Below are 11431 nucleotides of genomic sequence, written 5' to 3'. Positions count from 1 at the left end.
AGCGACCTTAGGAGGTTAAAGGTTGGAAGACCCTAATGTTCCAGAGACCTGGGAGGTGATAGACACCCAGGATCCAAAGGGAGGAACTCCTACATGCAATTCTGTATGTAGGTAGAGGGAACAAGAAGACCTTATCTCCAGCAGAAGTGCTGGGCATCAAGTGTGGGATGTGGTGGCTATCCCACAGTCACACTCTGATTCATTGTTCCTGTCTGCAAAAACTGTCCCTGTCTGAAAAAACTGCAGTGCTGGAAATGAAGATGAGCCTGAGGAAAAGAAGGACAAGGAAAAGAAAGTCAAGAGAAAGACCCAAAAAAGAATTCAAACCAATCAGAGGCCCCAAGGCCTTTTAACATTACTGAGGTTCTGGAGCACTCACCACAAAGGGTGCTGTCATGACTGCCCTCTGAAAGACCCAACAAGCTGCTGAAAGACTCACATGCAGATATTAGCACCTAAACAATGGACAGAAGCTGAGGACCCTTGTGATTTACTTAGAGAAAAGCTGGAGGAAGCTGAGGAGGAAGGTGACTCTGTAAAAGAACCAGCAGTCTCAATTAACCTAGACCCTTGAGATCTCTCAGACACTAGAATCACCAACCAGGCATCATACACCAGCTAATGAGAGTCATGCAACACACACAGCAGAGGACTCTTGGGTCTGGGTTCCTTCAGAGAAAATGCACTTAACACTCAGGATATTGGGAGCCCCAGGGTGTTTAGAGGTCTGGTGGGGCAGATTGGGTGGGGACAGGAATTTCAGGAAGAAAATATGGGATGTGGAACAGTAGGATGGTGGACCAAGAGAAGAAAAAACCTTGAGTGTAAAAATTGAATTAAATTAAAAATGAAACATAAAAATTTAATACAAGCCTTTGCTCTACTGACATTCATAAAATAAACTAATATTAAATTTGATTGATAAAAGTTACTGGAGTGATTCTGCAACTCATTTTGCATGAGTGGGCTACGCTAACATTAGGAGTAAAGGCAATGTTTGTATTGTTTGAACATTTCAATGTACTATTACATATGGAAACATAATATAGGAGAAACATATACTAAAAAACTGACCTGTAAAGAAAAAAGTTTAATTGACTTTCAATCTGATTTATCTTTTTCATCACAAACAGTCAGGAGTTATATTAAATATGCTTAAAGTAAAATATGAGAAAAAATATGTCATATATTTTAAATCTATTTTCTTTAGTTTATTGAGATACAATTTCACAGTGTATACTGTATCCTGGAGCCCATAATGTAACCATAGTGGTCACAAACTTGGGATTTTCCTTCCTCAGACCAAAGTGCTGGCACTTTAGGCCTGTGATACCATGTCACTTTATTAGTCATTTTCAAGATAAATTTCAAAGCACACTGTACATTTTTATGTTTTAAAGGAGATGTCGAGCTACTGAGCTGTGAACATACATAAAATCATATAAAAATAAAAGCATAAAGGCTTGCAGTAATTTTGGAATCCTGTTTTATAAAATAACTGTTGGAGTCTTAGATTAGACTACAATTTGAGTAAAATTATTTGAGTCCATTCACATGAATATGACAGAAAGTGATAAAGAGTGCATTGGCCTGCAGGATACTGGGATTGAAGAAGGCATTTTCCTTTCATTAACAGTTTTCCTGCTTTAACATAGTGTGCCACATGTGTTCATGAGCTAAAGATAAACTATCAGCTAAAAATAGTAGTAGAATTGTTTCTCTGTAGCTCCAGATAAAATCTTCCCATTTGTACCATAAATATTTGGATATGTATATACAAATATATTGATATTTATATAATGGTCTCTCTGTTTCTCTCCCAGGACAGGGTCTCCAAACAGTTCCTCTCTCCTGGAAATCACTATGTAGAACAAGCTGGGAGACATGCTTCCTGACCTGAAATTATTCAAGGTAAACAAACAACATGCAGCAAGTGTAAAATGGAATTAAAGGATGGTTGACAAAATGTCACATCAAAAGGAGACTCAGGAAAGAGGAAACGTGAGAAAGCAGGGGTCAGGTGGAGGTTAGGAAATCAGGAAGATCCTGATCCCAACAAACAGCTCATCAGAGGCCTCAGCAGAGTTGAACCTGAGGAAGAAAGAGTGAGCAAAGCAGAAGACAGAGGGAGACACAGTGCAAGCTGAGGCTCAGAGAGGAAGGAAGAATGGAAGACAAGGGACCGAGGCTGAAGGCAGACAGTGCTGCCAGACATACACAGAACAAAACTCTAGAGGAAATGGACAGGAAGTAGTGGGAAATTGCTTTTAGGAACAGTGGCTGAAGATGTTTAACATTCCCATGATAACTATCATCTATACATTTAGAAGTCTATCAACTTTAGCCATAAACTGTATAAGAACTGGAGGTGGAAGATGTGTTCTGCGCCCTGCTGTACACATGAATAAAAAACTTAGAAATAAAAATACACAATATCAACAATACCAAGTTACAGGAACTAACCTTCAATTTTTTTCTATGAAATAAAAACTGAAATGCATCGTATATTGTTTTCAGTAGGTTTAGGATAGGACAGCCTGGAGTAAATAGCAGATGCTCTCTAAAAAAAACAACACAATAATATAAACAAAAGCAAAGTAGTAGCTACACAAAACTGCTGCAAACATGAACAGAGGCAGAAAAGAGGGCAGAGGGACTGACATGTCTGCATATTAGAAATGTAGAAGACACAGTTCACATTTATTAAATTGACAGATTTCCTGCTTAATGTTAGATGCTATATAATGCTCAGATAACAAGAGTAAAATAGTGAGTCCAAATCAGCTGCAAAAGTAGGGTTTCCTGTAGATAGAGACCCTTCCTTCTCAAAAAACTGTCTGTCCTTCCTGTGAGATTTTCTCATTTTGGTGTCCTTTTGGTGAGAAAGATGAACAGGTCTGGTTTTTTCAGAGGTGACCCTGATACCCCCAGTTGTGTGCTGACACTCTGCAAAGGACATGGTGCATCACAACGAAAGTCAGCAGCAGACAGGTCTATGATACAGTGAGGCACAAGATGCTGCAATCACAACTGAACACAGGAGCAGAGGATCTGCTGATGCCAACAGAATAGCAGCTCACCTATTGTCCCGAATATGGTGAGTGTGTGTGGCGGCTTCCTGGCCAGTCAGAGTCCAGACTTGTACTTAACTACATGAAGTCAGCCATCCAGAATTATCCCAACCCAGAAAACAAACGTATCTGGTGCAGGAGTCAATTCCCTATTGTGACAACAACTGACCCACTTTTGACTTAACAATTAGTTGCTTCACAGTGCTGTTTCATTGAGACTCCTCCCTCTTCTCCACAATTGTGCAGTAGTGCTCATGGTGCAGTCTGCCAATGTATTGACATGACAACCCACTTAACAACATTTGTTAAAAAGTTTTTTTTTCATTCTTTTCCATAAAAGATTTGAATCTCGGGCTCTATCTATGGTAGAAACTGTAAATGATTTCTTTCAAAAAGACGTTACTGCTTGGATAGAAATCTCATGGTAATCATTTTCCTTAAAGCCCCTTTCATGTCCCTGTTCCTCAGGCTGTAGATGAAAGGGTTCAGCATGGGGGTCACTACTGTGTACATCATGGAAGCTGCCATATCCTTCCCAGATGAGTGAGAGGATGAGGGGTTGAAATACTCAGCGATTATGGTGCCATAGAAGAGACAGACCACAGCCAGGTGTGAGCCACAGGTGGAGAAGGCTTTCCATCTTCCTCTAGTTGATGAGATTCTCAGGACAGCACAGGTGATGTGGATGTAGGAGATGAGGATGCAGACAAATGGAGTGACCATGATAACAGCTCCCTCTGTAAGAATAATCAGCTCATTTATATGTATGTCTGAGCAGGAGAGATTGAGGAGGGCACTAATATCACAGAAGAAGTGAGGGATGATGTTGTTTCCACAGAAGGAGAGTCGAGCCAGGAGCAGTATGTGCAAAATACAATTCAGGTTGGCTATAATCCATGACCCAGCAACAAAAAGAGCACAGAGCTTCTGGGTCATCTTTGTGGTGTAGTGTAAAGGGTAGCATATGGCCACAAATCGGTCATAGGCCAGCAGGAAATTGTCCATGTCACCAAAAACACAGAAAAAATACAGCTGTGTGATACACCCAGAGAAGGAAATGTCCTGATTTCCACTTATGTAGGTGGCCAACACCTTGGGAACAATGGTAGAGGAAAAGCAGACATCCACCAAGGAGAGGTTCCTTAGAAAATAGTACATAGGAGTCTGCAGGTGGGAGTCTATGCTGATGGCCAGGATGATGAGCAGGTTTCCTAAGATATTGATCAGGTACATGATGAGAAAGAACAGGAAGAGAAGCTGCTGCTGTTCAGGCTGTCTGGAGAGTCCCAGAAGGACAAACTCAGAAACACTAGACTGGTTGATGCTGCTCATGAGTTTGAGCCCAGCTACAGAAAGGAGAAGAAGAGGTCAAAAGGCCATTCAGGTTTAGATGCTACAACCAGGTTCACATTATTCCTTCATTAGAGTTTCTGAATGGAGATCCACTCCTATTTTTAACATACTCTATGTACAAATTAGTTGTAGGTCATGTTGGTTACTCAGAAACACATGTTCAGCTGCTTTGTATATAACATAAAAATATTCATTCATACACACCACTCTTACCTGTATTTTGTAACATTTTCAGATTTTCTTCCATCCTTGGCAGCTTAAAGAAAAATAGAAGTAGCCTGTTATTTTATTGGTCACAAGCGCCAAATTATGGAACTGTGTCTCCTGCTGCTGCCCCCTCTATGAGAGGGAAAGAGCAGCATTTGTTGAAGAAGAAATATTGGCATCTCTAGTATCCTAAAATTACCTGTTCTATTAGTTTACCTTAGAGTTGTTGGCCAATAGTGTTTCTTATTCTAAGGGTAGGAAAAAGTTGGGTATATAGAGAGGTTCTAAGAAGATGAAGATTGAAGATCAGTATAAGAGCCTTCTGTGTTGGAAGGAGGACTGGGAGGATTAGACAGTTATTTACTGCAGCATGAAGTCCCACTGGGGAAAGACTCCCTGAGTTTCTCATTAAGGACCAGCAGAAGGTAGCTGTGTAAGCCAGCTCTCGGTCCCTCTTGACCAGCAAGAAAAGAACATAACATCTAAGCTCCAGTCAGAACTTGGGGATGAAGCAATATGTGTGCAGTCAATTTCCAGAGAGAATTCCCCGAGACTGGTGTAAGCCTGCAGTGTTGAAGAATCAATCCCCATTCTGCTTTCTCCTCTCAACACAGAAAATGAAGATCTGACACTATCTGAGGGCCAGTCCTCTCTTCCTTACATTTGATCACTTACCACATGGCACAGTTGCTTATAAGGAGTCCATGACATAACTGGCATTGCAGTTTCAGCTTTAAGCCTGCACAATATCTAATGTAATGTTTAATGAGAGAATATCTAGATGGAAGTGTGTAGACCTCCATGGCTAAAGGGATCTGTGCTCAGAGAACCCACACCCTTGAGGATAGAATTTTTCCATGTGACAGTGATAGGTGCAATTCTGGAAATATAGGCCCAAGTCCAGCTCCAACAGCTTCCTTTATACTCCCCATCTCTTACCCAGAGATGACTCACTAGAAAATTCAAATTTAGCATGGGGACATCCTCAGTGTGATTTGACCTGTCTGTGAACATCCAGAAGCTTACAACCTTTTCCCAGTTGATTTATAAATGAATAAAAAATGTTTTAAATTATTGGTGTTTTTATTGGATAATTTCTGTATTTACATTTTATATGTTTTTTCCCTTTCCACCAATCCAGTCTCCCTTTCCTTTCCAATTGCTTCTATGAAGATGCTCCCTCTCCCAACCACCCTCTCCCCTGTAATGTCTTGACATTCCCCTACACTGGGAAAACAAATTTTTTGCTGCACCAAAAGCCTCTCCTCCCATTGATGCCAGAGAATGCTATCCTCAGCTGCATAAGCACCTAGAGTCATGTGTCTCTTGCATCAACTCATTGGTTGCTATTTTAGTCCCTGGGAGCTGTTTTAGGTTTGGTTCATGAATAATTTTATTCTTCCCATGGGGTTTCAAAACCTTTTTAGCTTTTTTGGTCTTTTCTATAGGTCTTTAAGTCCTATCTCCAGCTCCCTCACTTGGGTCTCCTTGTTTAGTCTGATGGTTAGCTGCAAGCATTCTCCTCTCTATTGGTATGGCTTGGTAGAGCCTCTGAGGAGGCATCTATATCATGTTCCTGCCATTAAGCATTACATGGCATCAGCAATAGTGTGTGGGTTCAGTGGCTGTATATAGGATGGATCCTCAGGTAAGGCAATCTCTGGATGGTCTTTTCTCCAATTCCTGATCCTTTATTTGTCCCATTATTTCCTCCCATGAGTGTTTTGTTCTACCTTCACAGAAGGACTGAGACATCCACTTTCTGCCCTTCTTTTGTTTGAGCTTCTCAGTATCTGTGAATTGTTACATGGATATTCTGAGATTTTTGGGCTAGTATCCCGTATCAGTGAGTACAAACCATAAGTATTCTTTTGTGACTTGGTTACCTCACTCAAGATGATAGCTTCAAGTTCCATCCATTTATCTAAGAATTTCATAAGGTCATTGTTTTCAATAGCTGAGTAGTACACCATTGTGTAAGTGTAATACAATTTCGGTATCCATTCATCTTTTGAAGAACACCTGGGTTTTTTCCAGCTTCTGGATATTATAAATAAGGTTGCTAAGAGCATGGTGGAGCATGTTTCCTTGTTAGATGTTGGAGCTTTTTTTGGGTATAAGCCCAGGAGTGGAGATGACAAGGAAACTTCAAACACACAAGAGGAGTAGGAGGAAGTTGGGAAAATCCTCCTGGCTTCTGAGTTCAGGATTCAGGGCACTTCTGATGACAAGATAGATGAGGCCTTTATTCCCAGTCATTGTTAAACTGTAAAAGCCAATTCTTTTCTCAGCCCAGCCTGGGAAAGGGTGATAGAAATGATATCATGTGCTGTTTCCCACTTCTCACCCAGACACATGAAGTCTGAGTCAATAAAATTGCTCAGGATAAAGGCTACCCTTATCTACCAAATCATTCATGGACTCATAAAAGCATAAGTACATTAGTAAGAGACATTAGAAGCAAATGAGATGGTTCAGTGGTTTAGATAACTTTTTGCTTCTGCAGAGGGACCAGGTTCCATCCCCACTACCCATATGGTGTTTCACAACTTCCCATAACAACAGTTTTAGCTAATCTGATATATTGCACCATCTTCTAGTTTACTTGGACATGTACATGATACATGTTCATGTATATGCAGGCAAATCACATGCAACAATGTCTTTTTAAATAGAAAGAAAAATAATGGCTATGTACCATGTACTACATAGGCATGACTTACCATAAAACAAAAGAAAACAATTGAACAGTAAAAATTATGATATAATACAATATAATATAATATAATATAATATAATATAATATAATATAATAATAAACTAGAAAATTTATTCAGGCATGGTGACACATGTCTTTGAATCCCGAATTAGGAAATCTATCACAGCCTGGCTTACAGATCATTTGAGTATCAGCAAGTCCATGGCAGTTAAAATGAAACCCTCTCTCAAATACCACCCACAGAAACAAACAAACAAATAAAATAGAAGAAAGTTTAAAGGTAAAGATGAAAGATTATGATTGGCTAATTAATTCTTTATCCATGTGTTTAAATATCTGTGCTGTTGCTCTTAAGTCATCTTTGAAATTATCTACAAAGAAGTTCTCAGTTCAAAATCAGAACTTTTACTGGCCATGGTGGTGCATGCTTTTAATACAAGCACTTGGAAAAGTGAAGCAAGTGGGTTCCTGTGAATTTGAAGGCAGTGTGGGCTACACAGTGAAAACTGTCTCATGAAACAAACAAGCCATCAAACAAATAATAACCTTAGCAAACTTGGAAGGTGGCTCAGTAGGTAAAGTGCATGTAGTGTAGACTTAATGACCACAGTTTAGTCCCCAGAACTCACATTTATACCAAAGAAACACAGCAGCCGTCCTGTAATATAAGTGTAAGAGTCTAAGATCCTAGAGGAAAATAGCAATGTAAACTAGCTGAGTCAGCAAACTCAGGGTTCAGTGGGAGTTCCTGCCTCCATACAGAATGTGGAAAGAGATTAAAGAGGACACCTGACACCAATCACTGACTTCTACATGTGTGCACACATGCACCCCATCTGTATACACACACAGGAGCATACATGCATAAAAGTATAGACATTACATGCACACATGCATGCTCACCCATACATATCTATAAAGTTTTATTCATTGATTATTAAAATTTAAGCAAGAGGAATATCAGAACACCTGAGGATGAAGCAAAAGGTAACGTCATGACCTGCTTGAGAATAATATTAAGGGTCTGAGTGAAGTGGTCCAATACCTGTTTGTACTTGTGTAAGTCTCTTTAGGGAACCTGAACAGGGGGGATCTGAAGGTGAAGGTCAGCTTGGACTACACACACACACACACACACACACACACAGAGAGAGAGAGAGAGAAAGAGTCTCTCTCTCTCTCTCTCTCTCTCTCTCTCTCTCTCTCTCTTTCTCCTCATTTTATTGAGTATATTTACATTTTGTATGTTACTCCTTTCCCATATTTCCCTCCATATCCCTTATCCCATCAACCCTCCTCTTGTTTCTAAGAGGGTGTTCATCCAACCACCTACCCTCTCCTGCCTCCTAACCCTGACATTCCCCCCCCCAAAAAAGTGAAACAGTTCTTTTTAAAAATTGTATTTTTTTATTTCATGTGTGCTGGGTTTTGTCTTGCATGTATGTTTGTGTGAGAAATAGGACTCACAGGATATATTTATAGACACTTACAAGTTTCCACCTGTCTGCTGGAAATTGAACCTGGATTCTTTGGAAGAACAGCCAATGTTCTTAATCACTGAGCCATGTCTCCAGCCGTCAGACCAGTTATTTAAAAGACCCAATCAACACTGAGCCTTATTGAGGATGAAATTATCTGAACAGATATAATCACAATGCCAGGTTGGATTTTCTCTTCAGATGTGCTCATTTCAAGAATGATGTTTTAAGAAAGGAGCCTTAGCACTGGCATGAAGCAGCTGGGTGGACACAGGTTGGAGTTTTCCCAATGAACATGGAGAGTTTAAAAAAAACACAGCAAGAAATGTCTCTAAGATTGTTACATTACAAGACACAAAATGCTATTATGGAATGACTTCAAAGTACATGAACAAAATCATTACCCTAACCACAAAATGACCCACACTGTGTCTTCCAAGACAATGACATGAGTGGCAAGTCAGAACTCAAGATTTATCTGTTCCTTTCTTGCAGCTAGATACATTAGAAGAGCATCCTGAATAGCAGCATCCCATCTAAAACAGCATTCAAACCCCAATTTCTTTAGAACATCACCCTCAAAACCCCCCTCAGAAGACATCATAATTTCCTTTTAGCAGCCTCCAAGTGAATATCTCACTGGTTCCCAAACATGCTTATTCTTCCCTTGTAAATGAGAAGTAAGTGTGTTTGTGGTATCTTCTGTTGGGGGGTCATTCACAACTGAAATAAAGTGTTTTGACTGAAGGCAATTTTCAAGCATAAGAGGTATCTCAGCAGTCACTTGCTGCTCTGCCAGAGGAACCAAATTTGGTTTGCAGGACCCACAATGGGTGATTGACATAAACTTATACCTCAACTCAAAAGAGTCCTCTTCAATTTTCCTTGGACACTCACATACTTGTGGTACACACACACACATATATATGGTATACACACATGTGGTACACAAACACACACATTTTTATATTTATTTTGGCATGACTAAAAAATCAAACCTGAACCTTACACATGCTCAGGAAGTGCTCTGCAACTGAGCTGCATCCTGGGAGTCTAGCCACCTCTTACCTTTTGTCTATAACGTGGATTTTATTCTCTCAAGAGAACTTGCAGATACTTTCCTAACAAAAAATTCTAAGTTTCACATAGTAGAATAAATAAAATGATTTTTTGAAAATTAATTATGTATGTGATTTTCTTACACTTACTGACAGATAGAGATTGACGGTAAGCACTTTTCTTATAGCCCCTTTCATGTCCCTGTTCCTCAGGCTGTAGATGAAAGGGTTCAGAATGGGGGTCACCACTGCATACATCATGGCAGCTGCCATGTCCCTCCCAGGTGAGTGAGAGGATGAGGGGTTGAAATACAGGGATATGATGGTGCCATAGAAAAGACAGACCACAGCCAAGTGTGAGCCACAGGTGGAGAAGGCTTTCCATCCTCCCCTGGGGGATGAGACTCTCAGGACAGCACAGGTGATGTGGATGTAAGAGATGAGGATACAGACAAATGGGGTGACCATGATCATAGCTCCCTCTGTAAGAATAATCAGGTCATTGAGATATGTGTCTGAGCAGGTGAGTTTCAGAAGGGGTCCTGCATCACAGAAGAAGTGGGGGATGATGTTATCCCCACAAAAGGAGAGTCGAGTCATGAGAAGTGTGTGCAACAGAGCATTCATATTGGCTACCAAACATGACCCAACAACAAGAACAGCACAGAGTTGATGTGTCATCTTTTTTGTGTAGTGCAAAGGGTGGCATATGGCCATAAATCGGTCATAGGCCATCACAGCCAGCAAGAAATTATCCATGTCAGCAAACATAATGAGAAAATAAAGCTGTGTGAGACACCCAGAGAAGGAAATGGTTTTACTCCCAAGTATATGGTTGGTCAGTGCTTTAGGGACAGTGGTGGAAGAGAAGCAGACATCCACAAAGGACAGATTTCTGAGGAAGTAGTACATAGGGGTGTGCAGACGGGAGTCTGTGATGATGGCCAGGATGATGAGCAGGTTTCCCAAGACAATCGCCAGGTACATGATGAGGAAGAGCAGGAAGAGGAGCTGCTGCTGCTCAGGCTGCCTGGAGAGTCCCAGGAGGAGGAACTCAGAAACACTAGACTGGTTGATGCTGCTCATGAGTGTGAGCCCAGCTACAGAAAGGAGAAGCCAAAGTCAGAAGTTTGTCTTTACTTCTGGATGCAACAAGCAGGTTCACATTGATCCTGAATTAGGATTTCTGAATTAAGCTCCACTCCTGTTTTCTATATACACAATTTACGAATCATAGTTTAAGTTCATGTTGGTTCCCTCAAGCCACCGGTTGAACATAACATAAAAGTGTTTATGTACATATTTCGCTCCTACCTGTATCTGGTAACATTTCCTGTTTTCCTCTGTCTCCTTCGATGCCTAAAGCAAAAGAGAAGCAGCCTGTTATTATATTGATCAATAGCTTCAAAGAGGTGATTTTGATTCCTACTGCTGCACCCACTACGAGAGGAAGCAAGCAACACATGTTTCAAGAAAAAATTGGCATCTCTACTACACTGAAAACACCTGGATAGGCCAGTTCTAGTGCAATTACCTTGGAGTTTC

At 40.5% G+C, this 11431-nt stretch overlaps 1 protein-coding gene across 1 annotated transcript; it reads right to left on the bottom strand.

Moving 5' to 3' along the window:
• Positions 1-3470: 3470 nt before the first annotated feature.
• Positions 3471-10972, bottom strand: LOC308440297 (uncharacterized protein; the record flags this gene model as incomplete). The annotated part of the gene is made up of 3 exons (XM_080942313.1): positions 3471-4417; positions 4638-4680; positions 10037-10972. 3 exons carry the CDS (start codon positions 10970-10972, stop codon positions 3471-3473), a joined length of 1926 nt encoding a protein of 641 aa, XP_080798439.1.
• Between the last annotated feature and the right edge of the window lie 459 nt (positions 10973-11431).

This window comes from Micromys minutus, assembly GCF_963924665.1.
Source record: "Micromys minutus genome assembly, chromosome: 31".
NCBI classification, from domain to species: Eukaryota; Metazoa; Chordata; class Mammalia; order Rodentia; family Muridae; genus Micromys; species Micromys minutus.
The sequence above is the reverse complement of the archived record's forward strand: the minus strand, read 5'-3'. Positions and strand labels throughout refer to the sequence as shown.